The 19,920-nt window shown below is 43.3% G+C and overlaps 1 protein-coding gene across 1 annotated transcript in view; it reads right to left on the bottom strand.

The window, feature by feature from the left end:
- Positions 1–1,974: 1,974 nt before the first annotated feature.
- Positions 1,975–19,920, bottom strand: part of LOC136359822 (protein LYRIC-like) — a 31,563-nt gene continuing 13,617 nt past the window's right edge. The window contains exons 5-12 of the mRNA XM_066316760.1: positions 18,464–18,532; positions 16,441–16,656; positions 15,429–15,503; positions 13,668–13,766; positions 7,085–7,188; positions 6,267–6,386; positions 4,655–4,784; positions 1,975–4,171 (exon numbers count right to left, since the gene is read on the bottom strand). Coding sequence (XP_066172857.1) covers positions 4,116–4,171; positions 4,655–4,784; positions 6,267–6,386; positions 7,085–7,188; positions 13,668–13,766; positions 15,429–15,503; positions 16,441–16,656; positions 18,464–18,532 — 869 coding nt within the window. The 3' untranslated portion in view covers positions 1,975–4,115. The remainder of the gene's footprint in view (positions 4,172–4,654; positions 4,785–6,266; positions 6,387–7,084; positions 7,189–13,667; positions 13,767–15,428; positions 15,504–16,440; positions 16,657–18,463; positions 18,533–19,920) is intronic.

Below are 19,920 nucleotides of genomic sequence, written 5' to 3'. Positions count from 1 at the left end.
ATATCCAATTTTTTGTGACCCCTGGCTTGAAAACCTTCTCACAACATCCAGCTACCCTTAGAAAATACTCAGTGTTACAGAGTAGGCCCATGGTGTAAGCACAGTAAAGAAATTATTTCCTGCCAGGCAGTTAGCATGTGTACCTGCCAGTCAGCTTGTGCACTCATTGGCTGGGCCACTGATCTGCACACTGGGTGAGACCTTGATAATCATAGACAATTACAGTGATCAGTTATGGATAATTAACAGCAGGCCAAATTCCTCTCTATGGCTGCCTGTCTTTACCCTGGCCGTGTTACACCATGGTTTGAATGTGAAGCAAAGCTTCAGCCCCTGCGTCTGTATCCTGCTGTCTGCCTGCAAGTCAACACAACTTTGTAGGTCAGGAGTTTGTCAGTTATATAATCAGCCACATCTTAATGCCTGTGATACTATGGATTCATCACATATGGATATGGCTCTTTTATTAAGGATATAGCCTGTCTTCTACCTTCGAGAGGCTGCCCACAAGAAAGAGTATCATTTCAAAAGTAGAGCAGACTGATTTTAAGAGAAAGTGGGAACTTAAAGCCATGGATTTCATCATTTACTGCTGCGGCTGTAACAATTAATTGCTTGTCCCTAACGAGATCATAGATGTTTGCCAGCCACACTTCATCCCACCTCCCACACTGTGGCTGCACCAGAGGCTTGATTTCCAGCCGCTGGGCCATTTGCAGGCATGTGGAGAGCTTTTGGCTGCTCCTAAGGCAAGTGCCTCTCAAGCAGCTAATACATTGCTTAGGGAAAAGGCAGGGGGTGCCAGCTGGACCTGGTCCATGAGCTGGCAATTAGACTACACTGGGTTATTGAATGACCAGAGAGAACTGCTCTCGATTTACTCTTCTAAGGGATAACATTTAGTTATAGCTCAAGCAATACCTCAGCATGTTGGAGGGATGTTGAATCTCCTGTCTGAGGATTTCCAATAGTCTCCAGCTATCAAAGATCAGGGACTGGGAGAATGCACACATCCAGCACATCCATTTAACCCTCTGGAGTCAGGAACAGCAGAGCAGGCTGATGATCTCCTCAGTCTCAGTCCTAAAAGCACAGAAACCAGGGACTAACATGTAGTGATGAAGGGGAATTTCTGAAGGAACTCAAAGGTCTGATTTTCAAAGCATCTGCAGAGACCATTTATTGCACTGTGTGATGGTTTTTCAGCCTCTGACAACTGGGAAGTGGAAGAATGGAAGTAGACAGTTGCTTAGAGCTTTGTGTTCTGGCTTGGTTGTTTTTGTAAACTCAGTTCTCTCACTGAAGAACACTTCTGCATCCCTGGGAGCCTGTGCAGCAGCACTGCTGGGGGATGTGGTACAGGAAGGCTCCAGGCACTGCCACAGCCATGTCAAACAAGGAACAACCAACATACCCTTTCCTAACTGCTGACAAAACAGATGAATCACACAAGCATGCTGTACAATGCCACCCCATTTATCCTGAAAGGTGCTTTTCAATTATTTAGGAAAGCCTATGATCAAGAATATCTGGTTGTAGAAGTATAATTTTTTTTTGCCTACATTAGTGTGGTATTAAATAATATGCTGCTGGAAACTATTGAGCCCATGTGTATTACTGTGATGACTTCCCAGAGGTGAAACAGTGAAGCCAGAAGGAAAATGCAGGCCTCAGACACCACTGAAGTCAGGAAAAGGGGTACTGAAGAATTTGACAGAAAAACAGTAATATCATTTACTGCTGCTTGTCATCAGCACCTCAGTCAACTTGTCAGTGTTGTAAGTCTGAATTGTTCTTTCATCCCAACAACAAAAGAACGTCACGAGGATTTCCTAAATACAGAAGAGTTCAGATGAAGGGAAACTCTTAAAAAATTTATAGTAGCTCGAAAAAGCTAGAAAACTGAGTGGTTCTAGCAAAAACCACATGCTCTTACTCACACACATACAAATTAAATAAAACAGCTCAAGAGTTCTGGGCTTTGGACAAAAGTTTTAATTTTTAATTTGTAAAAACAGTGACATTTGAAATACTGAAAAATGCTGAAATAAAGCATAATTACAAAGACACCAAAAAGTTTACAAGCAGATATAGAGGAAAAAAAGCAGAAGAAATCTGTAGTTCACCAATCTTGTGAGCTTCTCTTGATCTCTTTTTTTCCTTTCTTTTTTTTTTTGGATGACAGAGGTTATCTTCAATGCTAAGCAAAGGCCATGAGCAACATCCTGGTCCCAATGAGGTCAATGAATGTTTTCCACTGGCTTCAGAGATAGCAGAACTTTGTTCATTACCCACATACTCATTAGCACATCTTCTAAATCCTTGAACTTGCTGTACCTGTTCCTCCAGTGAGGCCATGTGTTTTCTTGTTACGCATCATTTCCAAACCAGTTACTTTTCCAATAAAAGCTCTTTTAGTCTATTCAGTCCATTCACAAACTGCCAATATTTCGCCTACACTGAGACACAAACACCAAGATGTGCAGATCCTCAGCAGTGGGCTACTCAGTGGTGTCAGTTAAGATTACCCCTCCCCTGTCTGTCTGAAACAAGCCTACTGTGCTAAATTTCAGGGCACACAGTACAGCTAACTACCCCAAAAATCACAGCACAAGAGAACTGCCCTTTGACATATAGTGGCTAAACCCTAAACACAAATACATTGCTGTAGTTAATTGCTTCTCTGAAGGGTACAGCTATTTGACAGCTATGCAACAACAGATGAAGGCCATCAGGGAAAAGTGTTGAGCTGCAGGTAAAGTTTAGACAAGCTGGGATCAGGGATGCAATGGCAGAAGCACAGAGCTCTCCTCTGGCTCCATGATGCAAACAGCTGTGGCAGTGTAAAGCCACGGACATCCCTGGTTATTCACTGTCCTAGTGAAAAGAGTTTCACAGCATCAGCCCAAAGCCTACAAATGTGCACACATTTAACATGCATTAGTAACTGTCCCCCACCATCTCCAAAGGCACAGTGTCAAATGCAGATGGAGATTTGAGAAACACTGTCTCATCCTTCATGGCAGCCCTTCTGAGATTGGTCAGGCACAGTCTCAGGACCATCTGAAGACCCCCCCAGCTACCACCAAAGCTGCAGCTCCTCTGGGGATAAAGGGCTTCTGCTTTTAGTGGTGTCAGTTCAGCATTGTTTATAAACCACAGTATTCTATTGTAACACATTCTCTCCTCCATACTATGAGCCCTCTGACAAGGAGAAATACACATCCATCAATAAATACTAAATTGACTTAAAAACTTCATTCACAAATTTAGTTTATATTAGAATATTCAAGTGACAAAATGATAAAAAACTTCCAAACATCAGATTAAGAAAAATTATTTTTAAAAGTTACCTCAGTCTACTGTAAGTACAAATGCAACATGCTTTGGACATACAAACTTTAAACTTTAGCCCACCATGAATCCAAGGAGAAAAATGCATTTAGAACATCTTTCCAAACAAGTTAAAAACTTCCTTTAGAAATGTTCCTTGAGCAAACTAGTCTGATGCAGGGTAAAAAGTATAAATATGGCAAGGTAAGAGTCAAAAGTCTGACAATAGCAGCCACCAAGGATTTAAAAGAGTTAGGAGGTTGGAGAATGATCCATGTTATTCTCCCTTTGTTTCTGAACAGTGCTTCCTTCTGTACATTATTAGCCTGTCAGTGAGCACCTCTGCAAAAATGCCAGGGGAGACCAGACTAGCTGGTGGATCCTCCATGGGACCAAAGCACAGTCACAGTCAGGTACAGCCCGACTATTTCTACAATGGCATAGAACACTACAAGTTGACAAACAACATGACAGCAAAAAAACTGAAAGGACTTAAAGCAACCAGTCAAACCCCATTCAGCAGCTTTTGATCTAGGGCAGCAGCTTGCAATGAACAGCCACTCTGTTTCAAAACCACCTTCTGTGCACAGCCTGCTCCCTCTCTCTGCTCTCTCACACACTCACGCTCTCTGGCTCACTGCTCCTCTTCTCTTCCTCTCATTGGGAGGTCTCCTGAGCCTCTCTTAGCCTGGGGCTCAGCTGCATGGCAGAAAGCAGAATCCTTGCAGCTCACTGGCATGTCTGCCCCATCGGGTTGGCACTCTGGCAGCCACACAGCTCCCTCAAGTCTCTTTCTTCATTTTCTTCCTCTTCCTCCTCTCCTTTTTTCCAGGAACTCCTGCCATATAAACAACAGGAACAGTGCACAAACCTTCCACATGCAATTGCATCCCTGAGAACTCTTGGCTTTTTGCCTGATGAAGAGGACTTAAGGGTTCTTAGATGTGTTTTACAAGGGCCACCTATTTTCAAGGGTAATTCAAAGTCATGGGGAGGACTCCATATTTTTAGTGGGCTCTGATTCACTTATATTTGCTTCTGTTTCATATTGAAAAGAGCTGTACAAAAATTACTGTCACTAAATGCAATAGTAGCTTTATTTTTTTGCTCAGTAACTCTGAAAGGAATAGGAACAGGTATTTGTCACAGAAAAGCCTCTGTATATTACAGAGCCTCTGTGTATTACCGAGCCTCTCAAAGAATTAAAATATGCAGCTAAAGGATAAGCATTTCACATATTCACTTAAAATGCATTTGTGAACACTTATTAGATTATGCATTATTCTGAAAATTCATCAGATGTGCAAAAACAATCACTTACCATTATTGGGTGAATTATTAACAATGTCCAAGGATTTTTCCAAGGAAGCACCAACTGCATCACTGCTATGTTTTGTAGATATCAAGTCCCTGGGGCCTTCTTCCATTCTTGCTTGCAAACCTTGCTGGGGCTTAATTGAAACAATATGCTTCACTAAGCATACGAGTTAAACGAAGCATATGCAAGTACAAAATATGAGAGAAAATGTCATTATTGTGGGGCATTTAAAGAAACTGCAGGACAAATTAATTTTTACATGATTAGAATAGTTTGCCATGCTATCTACCTATGTCTTATTTATTTGTTTTAGAGGGGATTAAAGTGTTGAAATTGCCTTTTGGTGTTATTTTTCTCCTTGCTTCCCCCAGTGAACAGAAGAGCAGCAAGAAATACTGAGATGAAAGTACTGGCATGGTGTAGTGACACTGAAGACTAAGATGTGCCTAGTGACTGCTAAATTACTTGAGTCCAGAAAAACACTGGAGGTAGCACAAGGGGTCTGATGAGCAACTCTGTGGATCTGACTTCGTAAGTAATTTCATTTTTTATGTCCATCTGAAGGCTGAGCTTGCACAGCAGCATTTGGGGCACCAGACACTAGCATTTGGGGCTGACATGCAACACGAGCTTCTTCTGGCCCTTCAAACACACGTCAGAAGAAGCAATGCTGTCCTGAGGAGTCTGAACAGCACTGTTAAGATTATTCATGAAGGTACATACAAAACTGAACCAACTAATTGGATGTGCAAGAGAGAGAGTGGTATGGCAGCACTCTGGAAACTGATAGGATAGCCTAATGATTATGTGAATTGTGGTCAGTGAGGTGGTTAAAACCTTTCCCTTAAAATGGAAGCATCAGGAGATCTGGGAGCAAAATCATCTCAAGGATCATGAGAGACCACAGTGGGTATGAGGGGAAGACAAATGATTAAAAAAAAAAAAAAAAAAAAAAAGGCAGCTGTACATGCTGTACATGTCCAGAAAAATATATTCTGTGACAAGTGAATGAAATACAATTTGGACATTTTGGGCATTGCCCCCAACAATTTCTCATTTCACTGAGCACCAACAGGCAAGGTCCAAAAGCCAGTCAACACTGTTCTCTTGCACTTCCCATTCCAAATGAACTGACATTATCCACAGCCTTTCTCTGTTGCACTCTGAGACATTTTTCTCTCACTAAGCTTTTTAGTGGTATAACAGTGGCCTTGTTTTATCTTCACTGACTTTTGGGAACCACCTTGTCATTACTGTTGATATCTCTGGGTGACCTTCAGCTACAGATGAAACACAGGCCAATGGTACACTAAATTTGGAGTGCATCTGGTTTTAATCATGGATGAAAAAATGTTTAGGCAGATGCATTCCAAGTTCAGTGCACAACATTCTGTACTGCAAAATCAAAGTGTTTTGAAAATATGTTAGGGAATACTATGTTGCAAAAGTCCACTGTTCACTGTGCTCATAACTTCTTTTTATGGGAAGACAGGGAGAAAAGAAAAAGCCAGAAGACAGAGAGGAAGAAAAGTCTCCCTTAGGTCATCCTAACAAAGAAGAATCCCCCTCTGCTCATGGAAAACCAAGCACTACTCTTGGAATACAAAATACTCACATGCCTCAGTCCAGCTCCAGCTCTTGCTTCCTTCACTTCCATTTTCTTCTTCTTGCGTTGTGTTTTGCTCTCAGGTCCAGAGAGGCAGAAACGAATGCCTGCTTTGCCTGTTGGCAAATCCTGAAAGCATCAGAAATTTTGTAAGAGGAGTCCAGGGACAACTAATCTGGGTTTTTTTTCAGGAAAACTCGTTACCTCCAGGAGTGTGTGCTGACAGTGTACAAGCAGGGCTGTCTCTCTGAATAGGGTGTACACCTCAGCTTAACACATCTCTTTGCAAAAAGCTGAACACACTCTTCCCACTGCTGCCCAAAGGGAACATTTCCCTGGGCTTCTAGAAATCATTTAAACAGCAAGACTTCTGCTTCTACATCTCCACCCAAGATACCACTGTATCGCTGTCACCAAACCCTCTTATCAGCAAACTTAAATAAATATGTTCTGGGTGCCCGAGATGCTGTGAAGGCTGTGTCAGCTCTGGACTCCACACCTCTTTTAAGGCCTGGGTATTTGAGGTCAGCAGCAGCAGAGTGCAAACACCCAGGGTTTGCTGCTTAGGACAGCGATACCAGGGCCATGTTGAACTCCCAAAACCAGCCAGCTCCTCCCATCCCATGTCTCCTGCAAGTGTGTTCCCCAGCTCCAGCTCTTTCAGACAGGTCAGGCAGGGACCATGCCAAGCACTTCCTCCCAGCATGAGAAAGCCCCCACAACTGAAGGAGCCTGGCTGGAGGGCTGGACTGGAGACCCCAGTGTGGATGAGACTGACCCCAGAGGACCAGGTCTCCTTTGGCCATCAACAAACAGCTCTGCCTCACCTTCTTCTCATCCCTGGTCTGATGCTCCTCATCTCCAGTCCAGTTTCCCCACTCCTCCGTGGGAGCCTTCCAGTCAGAGTCCAGATCAATCACTGAGGGGTCACCTATTAGGGCAAACATACAAATGAGTTACATTCAAATCCATACGGCTTCCCAGCCTCACATGAGTAGCACAAGAGCTGCAAAAATACCTGACGTCTTCTTGCTTGCCCATGTGATATTTAGATATGCATGTATGCATGTCTTAAATGTGTTAAAACATTTACAGATTTATTTTAAAAATGTATTAAGACATATACATTGACTGCCAATTCACAATTAGTGATAGCACTCTTCAGGACAGGAGAAAAATGAGAGAAGGGGAGAAAAGCACATGTAAAAACAAAAGCCCTTCCAGCCTGCACTTCAAGAAAACAAGCTTTACAAAACTAATAGTGTGGCTTGTCAAATATTTCCTTTTAATTTTATGAGGAAGGATTGAGGCATATCCAGAAACACTGGCAGACACAACAAGCTCTTCCATTCACTGCAACACACCATCTTCTGGGCAATTATTCATATGGAAGGGCAATATTAACAAAGGATTTGTGTATTCATTGTTGCTCTCATTGATGTTCTCTTTCTTACAAAAAATAGAACCAAGTACATTCTCAACTTCATCTTCCTTTTCTATTTTCTTTTCTTGAATGTAAACCAGAAAAGCACTATCCCAGCACTTATTTCCAAACTTCCTTAAGATACAACTCTAAATAGGTATAAAATAGGTAACACCTACCCTGCATCAATTCTGATCATTTCATGGGAACTGGGCAAAAAACTTTTCAAAATCTTTTAGGTTTCTCTATCTTTCAGCATCTGGTACCTTTGAAAATCTGGCTGCAAGCCCTCAGCTGCCTCTCCACAAAGCACTGGCAAACTATCCTAAGTCAAGAAGGCAAAACAGACCAGTTTAATTCTTTCACCCAACCTAAATGAGGTGCAAAAAAGCAGATAAATCAGCATAAGATGTTGAAAGGACTACTTGATTATTTTTTAACAATTTGAATGTAACAGTTTAAAGTCTTATCCTAATAGGAAGAACAACTTAAAAACACAACATACAATGATAACTCTTTGCTGATTACTTCTCTTAAAAAAAATCCTAAGCTGGATGGAAAAACTTCTACTTGAAGCAGGGCCAAAACCAAAAGCATGCTGGGAATGATAAAAGAAAACTGTTTCCAAAAAGTTGCTCTGACCAGTTTGCTGCCAAATGTTATAAACATGATTATAAACATTGTTCAAGTTTCTCAGTTTCAAATCCATGCCCTCTATATAGACAATATGTCTTCTTCAAAAGGGAAAGGAACAGCTAATTTTGAATGCATTCCCCAATAAAATTCCAGTCCAAAGTAGAATTCAGTCTCCTGAGCTACAAGACAGCAGCTCTGCTGATGGATGCTCTCGTGGTTGTGCAAGCAAAACATAACACATGGAAAGCCACAACTGCTGTTTCCACCTTTTTAACTTCTGATATCTCAAAAAGTGCATTTATGTATATACTTCTAAACATGTAAATAGTTTGATGGCAAACTGCCTGCAATGGGTTTACATTAACACTTCACCCCTGTCACATGTGGGCATGAAACTTGGCCAGACAGCAGTGACTCTACTTCATCTCAGAATTACTCTTCCCAAAGTATTGTGTCCCAGGGGTGTTTAAAATCAACTCAGACTAAAATTAAGGGCAATATAAGATTCTTTACAATTTGCTGGATTTGATGGGGAAATCGGATTAAATGTACTTATCCCAAAGCTCTGATTAAATGTATTTATCCCAAAGCTTTGACTTAAAATCTCTGCTGTTGTGTAGCATATTTCCCTTCTACAGTGGCATCTCCCACAGTGTCTTTAAACTTTGAATATTCTCTAGTATTTTTAAATCTGATTCTCCTTGGGTCATCAATTCTCTGACAGGCTAAAACCGATCAGTAATTCCTGGGAACATAAACACTAAAAGGAATGTGCTGTGCAGCAGGATGTTCTCCTGCTCCCCATGTGGGTTTAGCCCTGACAGAGGTGATATCTCTCTCAGCACCAATACAGACCAACATCTTGGCAATCCCTGCTGTTTATTTTTACAAAAGCAATGCTGTTAAACATAATTTTCCAATTAGGTTCTTGCTTGCAACCCACCCCAGTCCTCCAGCAAACTCCACCAAGATAAAGCTGTACTCTTCTGTTGGCAGCAAACATTTGCAGAGTGCATTTCAAGGCCAAGGTGGTTTCCTTGTACCCCATGCAATGGAAACACTTTTAAATGCTGAAAGGCACAACACTGAAGGTGTCTTCAGAAATCAGGGGGGGCTGCCAGCACCTCTGCAGGCAAAAAGTCCATCCCAGCACCAAGTACCTGAATGCCCTTCATCTCCAGTCTCTCTCCTGTGTAGTGAGGAGCAGACAGGGAGCAGGTGGCTGCACCCTGGGGGCTGTTGGGGAGCAGGCAAACAGCAGCAGGATCTGGTCAAAGGAGACAGTCAGCAGGTTCTCTGTGCCTGCTGATAGAATAGGGTGGAGTACAGCACTGTACAGGCTGAACCTAATTATCTGGCCTGGAAAATGAAACTGGAAAGTACTGCAGCAAAATTCAGTCTGTGTCACCAAGAAGGGGATTAAAATTCTTCTGATCTGGAGTTGTACGTTTGGATTCTAATCTACCGTCATCTCTCCTGGCATGCTGTCCCAAAATATGGGCAGCAGAAACTTAAAGGAGATTCATCTGGCAGCCCTCAGTAGGCTGCATACTGTCCATGGCACTGAGCTTTACTGTGCCTGCTGAAGAAAACCCATCCCTTGGCAAAGGGCAGTTTACTGTTTTACGAACACAGTCCTAACCCAAATCGTTGCCAAGACATCACTTGTGTAATACATTCAGTTGAAATGGGTAGATAATTTCCAGTTTAAATCTTGCATTTCTGTGTTACAGGTCAATAGCTGGGTGGAAGAATCCCTTATTTGGCACTTTCCTTCAGCATAATTCAGTAAAGGCAAAATATCAAATAAACCCAGACTGAAGACTTCTTTTAGTGGAAAAAAGCTACTGAATCTCATAAAACAAAGGAATTAAATTTGATTTTAACTCTGGAACAGAAGGAAGGTTGGAAGTCAGGAAACATGGGGTCAGGAGATGCGGGAGTTTTCTTAAGGCTAATGGGGATAATTTGCTTTGGCAATCAAGAAGGATTCATTGGGAGAGTGCCAAGACACAGATAAAAAGTGACTGTCATGGTCATGAGACGTTGCATTTGCAAAGCAGAATGTGGATTTTCTGAGAGTGCACTACACTGTTGCCAAAGTACAGGTCCACTGCACTTGGAAGCAGATGCATGGGATAAAATTAGTATTCCCTTGCCTTGGAACCAGACAAAAGTGCTCTAAAACAGCCCAGCAGGCCACACTGTGTGGGCTACATGTTTTATAACAGCAAAAGCAGCCACAGCTTGCAATGCATTCCGTGGGACAGCAAAGCTGAAGTACATTAATGTCACCAAAGAGGCAGTGGCAGATGTATGGCATAGGTACACAAAGGGAGTATTAGGAAACACATGCAAGTAAAGCTTCCAAGGCAGAGGCAGGAGGATCAAGAACAACCCTGCAGAAGAAGTAAGAAAGGCTAAAGAAAAGCTTTTCCTGGGCACAAAAATAAAGTGAATTATGTCATGACCCAAAGTGGTTCAGCCCCCCTTCTTTCTCTTTGTGACAGGAATGAAAAGTATGCAAGCACTAATGATGAGTAGGGAAAAATTATGAACAAAACTTCCCACTTTGAGGCCCCCTTCCCTCATGGCAGAATCCTGGCCACCTCAGCCTGCTGGTGAGACTGGTGAGACTGCAGCCATCAGTGCTGACCATGTGGCTTCAACTCCAAGACACTGAATGTCCCCAGCTAACAAAGGCTTAGATTGCTAAGGACTAATTGAATATGCAGAGACAATGACTGATGACAGAATGAGAATTTCAGAATCAGTGAGGTTGAAAGTGGCCTCTGGAGATTCTCTAGAGGCTTATGGCTCTAGAGAATCTCCAGAATCTCACCCACCTCATGGCTCACAGAGGCCCCAGCTACAGCAGGTTTCTCAGGAATGCAGTGGAGTTTTGAATATTTTTGAAGGACAGAGAGTCTGCAACTTCTCTGGGCAAACTGTTCTGTTTCCTGACCACTCTTACCAAAAAAACAGCTTTCACTTATGAATAAGAGGAAATTCACTTTTTACGCATTTGCCTGTTCCCCACTCTCCAGGCCAGCCATGGGCAATGACCCCATCAGGTGCTCATGCACAGGCATGGCTGGACCTTCTCCAGTATATTCCTGACTATCTTGTACTGGGGAGCCCAGAAATGGACACAGGACTCCAGATATGACAATAATTAAGAATTAACCACCAGCAGCATGTATCATTAATGAATGTCAACTCAGGAGTGTGTTGTTTGGAAACCAGCCTGATAGAGAGTCTTAAATATTCCAAAAGTGACTGCCCAGTTCTCTTTACCACTAACTCCCTCTCTCCCTCTATGTATATATGCTTTCAGTTGTGCCAACATTTAAACCTCAAGCCCTTTGTAAGTGAGGATGCTGGTACTTCACAAAAAGATAACGTGGTGTGGAGCAGAGAGCAGGCCAAGGCAGCTTCACCAGCCGGGTCAGAGGCAGGAATCCAGCACCCAGCTCCTTTGGCTGCACCAGCCCAGCACAGAACAAAGAGACTCATTACATGTACTGCTCTGGATTTGATAAAATGACCCCAGCTCATATTTAGGCTATGAATGGCATTTTTTTTTTGTTTGTTTCCCAAGCCTGCAAGAGCTAACAGGTCATGTTTAACTGTCTAAGAGCTCATTTTGCCTGCAGCACTGACCTTAATGCCAACTATTACCTCATCTAAATTCAGGGAATACATGTTCCTGATGCACCCCTCCCCTGCATCAATATAAAGGCTGATGATTCAAAGGAAAAAAAAAATACCAGGACAAAAAAGCAAGCTGTAAGACAGACAGAATCCTCTAAACACTTCTGCTCTGATGTTTGCAGAAGCAAGCTGCTGAATTTGTTCCTATCGCTCTACTCTCAGACAGATATGGAACTCCAAAAGCAGAGCTCTGCTTGGCTTTGCAAGTGCAGATCAAGCCCAGAGTGTGCCAAGTCTGACATGTGCTAAATGTAGTGCAAGGGAACGCTGCTGCCCACACTGCCTCCTCCATCCCGCGTGGGTGTGACGGGCTCCAGAGCTGGAAAGGGCCAGGCACCCATTGCAGCAACGCAGGGGTAAAGAAACACAGCACCAAGGGAAGGGAAGGCTCAGGGTTGGGGATTTTGTTTTTATTCTTTTTAAAGCAAACTGTGCTATTTATAAAATCGTGGCCAAAATGATGCATCTGCTGCAGAGCTTCAGTTACTGCTGGGCAGAGAAGCAAGACAACCACAGTCTTTTCTCCTTAACGCATTCCACCCCTCTGGGTTCTCCTGCAGTTAAGCAATCAGAGCAGCTAGAGCACAGAGGTTTGCTCAGCTCATCAGCTATCATTCCTGCAAGAGCAGGGAAAGGCCTCCCAACAACAGGGGTATATATAAATACTTCACTCGATCCTGACCAAAAGGTCAAGAGAAAAGGCCATCTAATACCCACACTGTTCATGCCAAATTATTCCAACCACTCAGGACCCATGCTTGCCTTTCTCTTAAAACTAAAAAAACACCCATTACTAGTCATAAAAAGACTGAAAACATGATTGCCCCAGTGGACTGAAGTTGTATTCTGCATCTGCGTTCCGGGCATTTCCAAGGAAATTTAAAATTTTGGCAAAGGTACACGGAGTTTGAAAAGCACCCTGTCCTCCCACAGCTCTCCCTCAGCCACCCCACTGAGCCCGGGCTGCAGCTGCCTGGAAAAGGCTCAGTCAGCTCCACCTTCCCACCCAGCCACGGCAGGGAGGGAAACACAATGCTCCAGTTATGAGAACCAAACACAGCTTGGAACTCGTTTCACAAATTCACTAATCTGAGTTGACTGGTAACATGTGAGACTTTTTGAAACACAGAGCCCATCCTGGTGCCTCTGGCTCAGGAAGTCCCTGACCCGCTGTCTGCAGGGTGTGGGGAGGGATCACCCTGTGCTTGCCCTGTTCCTGTGCTTATCTGCCCACAGCTGATAGCGGTGCAACTGCTGGAGAGATGACACGGAAGCCTGCAGACAGACCCCCACAGCTCCTGCTGCTGCCCAGGAGCTCTGATTACACTTTGCATCAGTATGTATGAACCAAAACAGACTGTACCTACTGCATTATTTGTTTTTCTTCTGAGGGAAAACAAATAAAATGCATTTTCTTGCCCTTATCAAGGGTTCCACGTGGACAACTGCTGCCCTGACCGAGCTCACAGCAGCTCTGGGCACCTGCTCAAAACCAAACTCACATGGGATTTCTTCCTGACCAGCAAATGAGCCACATGGGAAGTGGACCCTGATGTCTGAGGCTTGGGGAAAGGACTGAAGAAAGTTCCTGCATAGGTGCACTTGTTTGTCTACAGAAAAAGGGCAAAGAGACCTACCTTGCCCCTGCCACGCATCATCTGCTGGGAGGAAAGTTGAGCTGCCATGCCAACAGCATCTGGAAGGACTGTCCTCAGATGATTTACTCTTCACGTTATCTGCACATAGGAAAGCATCTTCATTAAAAAATTAAACCAAAAAAGCCCAAATCTCAAGCCTAAAAGATAATCACATAGGTATATTCACATTATTAAAACCAATTAATCATGCCCCTGTCTGCTTGCTATGTCACGATGCCTGGGTGTTATGTAATTTAAGCCACATGTTAATCTATGCTTCTCATCACAGTGGATTTATTAACAAAGGCTGGACGAGGACACTACATGCATAAGTTATTAAAAACAACTCACTCAGGAGTGGCTACACTAACAATATTCAGAAATCTAAATTTCTGGCACATCTCTGTTGGGGACCTAATGAGGGAGCTGTAGTTCTTGCAGAACAAAATCACATCCAGAATATCCAGCTATAACTCCCACCACCTTCAGTGAGAAGGCTTCTGCTCAAGCTAACAGAAATCCATAATTACCAAATTGCTCCATAAAAGAGCACAGGTAAAAGAGCTGCTGGAGGAAAAAGAGAAAGTTGTTTTGATGATTACTTTCAATAACTAAAGCAACCAGTAGGATTCACATGCTTCCCTGAATGACTCCCCTTAGCCCCTTTCTAAGGCCTGTACATAACAGACTAGGGTATTCTTCACATCTTCTGTAAATCAGGGTTGTTTTTTTTTGTTTTGGTGTTGTTTTTTTTTTTGTTTGGTTGGGTTTTTTTGGGGTTTTTTTGTTTGGTTTTTTTTTTCACATCTCTGACTTTTCCTTTCTTCCTTTCATCTAATAAACTCTGAGGTTTATGCAGTTGTGTATGTTTGAATTTTTGTTGCATAAATGCAGATATTAAAAAATATTTCTCCTTGTTGAGTACTTGTACATTAGGAACTGCTTGAATCCACTGACAAAGTGTTTGAAAAGAGATGGTTAAATATGGCACCTGGTATATTATTTGCCTTATCTAGCTTTAGAAGCTGATTTCAGCATTCTGGCTAACATCACACACACTGTTTCGTGCACAGATATCTCTATGTATCTATGCTTGTCTTTAGCATCTCTAACAGATTCAGGACCAGGCTTTGCCTTCATCATCCAGGTAAACCTTCAGTTAAATATGAATTTCTGGTAGGCAGGGAACATATGAACCAGGGGTGCTTGCAATCAATCAGTGAAGACTGAGAGTTGCAAAGATGCAAAGTGAAAGCCAGAAATGAGGTTTAACTCAGTGCAGAATGAGGAGATTCTCCATCCTTCTCAAGGCCACGCATGGAGAGGCTCAAGCAGAAAATCCCTCACTGTGCTGGATGAGAAGCTGCTGGCTAGGCAGCCTCTAACAACAGCCTTTCCAAGCTGCACATTCACTCCCTCTCTTGGTCTGAAATTCTCTGAATTTGTTGATTATCAGAGCACAACAGTAACCTTCGGTGTGAGTCAACCTAACAGAAAGAATCTGCAGTAGAGGCAATATTTTTTTTTTATTTATTCCAAGATGAGTACACGAGTTGGAAAGTGCCAAATAAAAGGTTCTGATGCACTCCCTAAAACACTGGTGTGCTGGATTGCAGAAGCAAGCAAGCTCTGCAAGGGAGTGACTAATGAGATGTGGCTCCAGGGGAGGAGACACGTGTGATCAATGAGAGCCCTTTTCAGCCAAGCAGCTAAGAAAGTGATAGAAGAATTCAGATAGAAGTACAATGAGAGGCCACTCACCTAAATCCCTGGAGAGATCTGACAGTGTCCCAAAGGTCACAGGACAGGATTTGACATCTGCAATATCCCAGGTTCCTGCATTTAAAATGCAAAAAACATTTTGCATCTGATGTCATGTTCACAATTTCTACCTCATGCTCCCAAGCTCATTACAGCCCTTCCATGTTCTCTTCATTCCAAGCCTGCATCCACTGCTGTTGCTGGACAAACATCAAGCAAGGAGAAACCACCTTTATGGACAGAATCCAGCCCCATCACCACATGCACCTTCTCAGACTTTCAACGTGCGTGTCACACCAGCATGGCCCTTCTCTGGACCTGAATTCCTCACTCATCTGAACTGATCCCCCTTTTATGCACTGCTGGCAGAAGTTGTCATGTACTGGAATTTGTCATGTATTGGAATCTGACCTTTTGAAAGCATTAGAGTAAAAATGGTACTAATGCCCTCCCCCATCAACCCTGTACTTTGCAAGAAAAGGACTCTAGCAGAGAAGGCAATTCACATGAGGGCAACCTAAGAGCATTTTCTGAATCATCAGCATACTGGATTACTGCTGCTAAGGTGAGTCATCATGTGGTCTTATATACCATTCAATTCAGCCACCATGCTCAATTAATCATTGAGAATGAAGTCAAAATCAAATGCTTTTGATTTAGGAATACCCTTCCTTCTCCTGTTTTGAAATACACAGATATACCCTGCAGCCTAACCCTGACCATGTGTGAGCATCCTCAGAAGGCAAGGCTTTGGTTGTAAAGGACACAAATAATACCTGTAGCTAGAAAACAACCTGCACCCAGGAGGAAGTCTACAACACAAGGAATTCCTGCCATAAGGATCCCTTTCCCCCTTTTTTCACATTGCTGGGAAATAAATGACACCTAGCAGGTTCCAAGGGAGGCGCATAACACTGTATGTGCATGGTGAATGTCAGTGGTGCTACACTCTGATAAGGACACAGCAATTTATGAAGCTTCCCCTCAGGAATGTTTGAATGTCAACACTCACCTACATTGGAGAAAACATCATCTTCTGACCTGGAGGGTGCCAACTCTTCCCGTAGAGCTCCTGAGCCCTTTAGCACGGTCCCACACTCTGCCTTGGCAAAGAAAGCACCTTTTCCAACACCACCAGGGTCCTCTGTGAGTGGCCACACTGCTCCTTTCTCATCCCAGTCAAAGGCTGGCACAACTGCTGAGCTACCCAGGGATGCTCTGGTGGGGTCTTCTCAGGAATAAACATTTACACAGGATCATCATTATTTTTAATTACAAGGAAGAGTTTGTACAGGAGAGACAACAGAACAAAGCCTGATCTAAACCCGTCAGACTAATGGCAACTGAAATTATTTACAGATATGATGACAGCAAAGCAGAGCTCCTGAGATGGGACACTAAAGTAGAAAACAGGAAGGCCAATGTGAGAAGGACGGTGCCACAGCAGCCTTGGACATCCCTTCCTGGAAGGGAGGCTCAAGGCCTCCAGAGTCCTGCTGGGAGCCCAGAGCAGTGAAGGGAGAGAAAGAGAACAGCTAGGCCTCCAAGAAGAAAGAAAGCAAACCTCTTGGATGTTGGTACTTCAAGACTGTGAGAAAAATTAGTACAGGCATGCAAATATTTTTTTTAAAAAGTGTTTTATGACTGCAGCCTTCAGAATAGTGAAGCATTTTCTGGAGCTCTGTTGAGGAGGACACCACAGCTGACATCAACTCCACCTTCACATACCTTAATGGTGATGCTGCTGTTTCTCCCCTGCCAGGAAACAGCAGCCAGCATTCATCAGAGTTTGGGCTGCTTCCTAGAAGATCAGATCTCACTACTCTGTTAATGCCCATGCTAACATGACCATGGGGTTCAGCATTCTGCACAGCCCAGGCTGCAGGATTGCACCAAAGACTTCTGGTGCTCCAAATGAGGCTTGGTGAACTGAGGTCCCTTTCCTAAGTCAGCAAAGCCCTTAACACCTGCATGACCTTAGGGTTAAACCCTGTGGGGTTCTGCGTATGAAGCTGGCACCACTGATGACAATAGGTCAGCTTACATGAAGAAAGAAATGTGGACCCATTCACTTTGCTGGAGAGAAAGTGGAGACCTCAGCACCTCTAGCCTTTAAAGACCCTTGATAAACCAAGAGTTAAAAATCTAAACTCTTGATATTTAACTCTATGCAATCCAAATGACAGATAAAGTGGTCCCAAGGTGTCTGTATATTTTTCTATTGAAATTTCCTGTTCCCTGGTCCTTCAATTTTGATAAGGCATCTGAGAGCACTTTAAGAGCCTTATTGCAGATGGTGCACTAAGAACACACATATATCCAGCTACATCTCCCAATCCAGCTACGTTTCTCCAATATCCAAACTCCTATTTTAGCTTCTAAATTACTCTAAGATTACAAACCTAAAGGCTATTTTTATCATTTTATCACAGATCATGAAAATACTTCCAAATGTCTTAATTCCATGACCTGCTTTCATATAGTGGTTATTACATATAACATGATTAGCAGAAATGCATATTGGCTTAAGTGCATGGCAGACACCTTGAAATCCCCGGAGGAAAAATATGGAGTAAGCACAAAATGTTGTTTCACTTTATCTCATTAGGATAAGAGCATATTCCTGTTAAAGTTCTTTAGTCTGGGCAATCCTGGACTAAAGAACCTGTTTGGAACTGAGCAAATTATGCATGTTATATACATCCATTGTCAGAAAACTTCTGTCAAGCCACATAAAAGGAACAAGCCCACGTGACACCAAGCCTTTAGCAGATCTACAATCTAACAGACATCTGCTTTCAAAGTCCTGTGGGTAATGCTGTGTGCTCTGCTGTGTGTTTTAATGAGAGCATGGAGTAAAAGGCAAGCTACTAAGTAAAAGCTCCCAAAGCTGTTTTTTCTTAAGTAAATAGCCTCAGTAAGTGCATGGATTTTGCTGCCAAATGATAAATAGAGCAAACAGAAAGATGCTGGGGTGTGGGGAGGGGTAACAAATCCAGCCAGATCAGGTGTGTGAATTGAGCCTGTACATTTACCTTTTTGTTTCAGCCTTTCCTTCCTTAAGTGTCTCTTTTCACGGCTGCTGATCTTGGTCTGCCAAACTCCTACAACACAGAGCAAAGTTCATTTTTAAGCTATCAAAGAACTTTCTTCATTGCCTTTACTGCTTAGCATCAAGGTAAACAGCCATCTGAAAGTTTCTGATGCCGGCTGTAAAAGAGGCACCAGATCTCAAGCAGCATGTCCCCTGTGTGCAGCCTTTGCTTCCTCTGCAGAGATGTGTTACGTAAGAAATCCCCATCACAGACCTGTCTGTTGTGCCCTGACTCACATAACTGCACATATTCTTCTGTCCTGTGTGTCAGCCTGATGTGACACCCATTCCCTTGGGGGAGATGTCACAGCAGAGCATCAACCACCTCATATGTCTGACAGTGGGGAGAAGTTAATGAAAATCTTAACCACTAAATACAGCTTCAGTTTACTGGGTTCCTCTAGCCCTGAACACACCCTAAGACTTATTCTGCCATGTGGACACCCTCTCCCACTCAGCTGGTTTACACACACATTCATTCACACCTGTGAGGCCAAATCCTGTCTCCATCCATGTCCTCCATGACTCAAGAAGCCAGAGGAGGTGCTGGCAAAAATGGTTAATGAAGGAAAACACACAGTGCCTAGAGCTGACTCAGACACCTCCTGTCTCTGAAGTATCCCTGAAGAACACATGGAGCCTCCCAAAAAAACACATAAAACAGTTTGGCTAGCTCATCCATTCAAAAAATTACAGATCTATTTGAAGAAAGCCTCTGCTGTGTCCCCTTCTCCCCCAGCAGCCCCAGGGGCCCCAGGAAGGACTCTGGTCCAACAGCAGGGAGGGCTTCTCTTGCTCTCACCACCCCACTAATCACATTGTAATCTTTTAAGCCCAGAAAAGCTTAGAATTTGTTGTTTTCAATGTAACCCTTGGTGGGGAGAGGCAGAGAGGTGCTCATGGGATGCAATGTATTTTCCAGCGAAATTCTAGCTGCCTGAGATTTCTCCACCAAATTTTCTGCAGATCTGCTTACAAACAAAGGTCTTGGCTCTGCTCACAGGTATGCTACAGGTTGGCTGTGAATTTCCCCAGCACCTTTACCAGCCTCAGTCATGAGCACAATAATGTGCTGCTCCATCTGTGTATCAGCCTGGCAGAGACCACAGGATTAGGGGAAGAGCATGAAGAAGGACCCTGTTGACCGCTGGGCATCCGACTACTTCAGAGATCCTTCCTGCAGATTTGCCCTCCCTGTGTACACAGTCAGGACCTGGGCAGTGTGGCAGCAAAGAACATGGCCCCTGTCAGAGACTGAAATGTTATGGTTTCTGGCTTAAACATTTTTATAAAGGACTTTTGCCCATTATAGAAGTCATAATGAAGCTGCACCATCGAAGGCCACCTTGGATGGGACTCCTGACTGAAACCCTGAACTGTGAGTTAAACTGCCCAACT

The sequence above is a fragment of the Sylvia atricapilla genome, chromosome 3, assembly GCF_009819655.1.
Source record: "Sylvia atricapilla isolate bSylAtr1 chromosome 3, bSylAtr1.pri, whole genome shotgun sequence".
In the NCBI taxonomy this organism is placed as follows: Eukaryota; Metazoa; Chordata; class Aves; order Passeriformes; family Sylviidae; genus Sylvia; species Sylvia atricapilla.
Note: the sequence above shows the minus strand (reverse complement) of the source record. Positions and strands in the feature narration are given on the sequence as shown.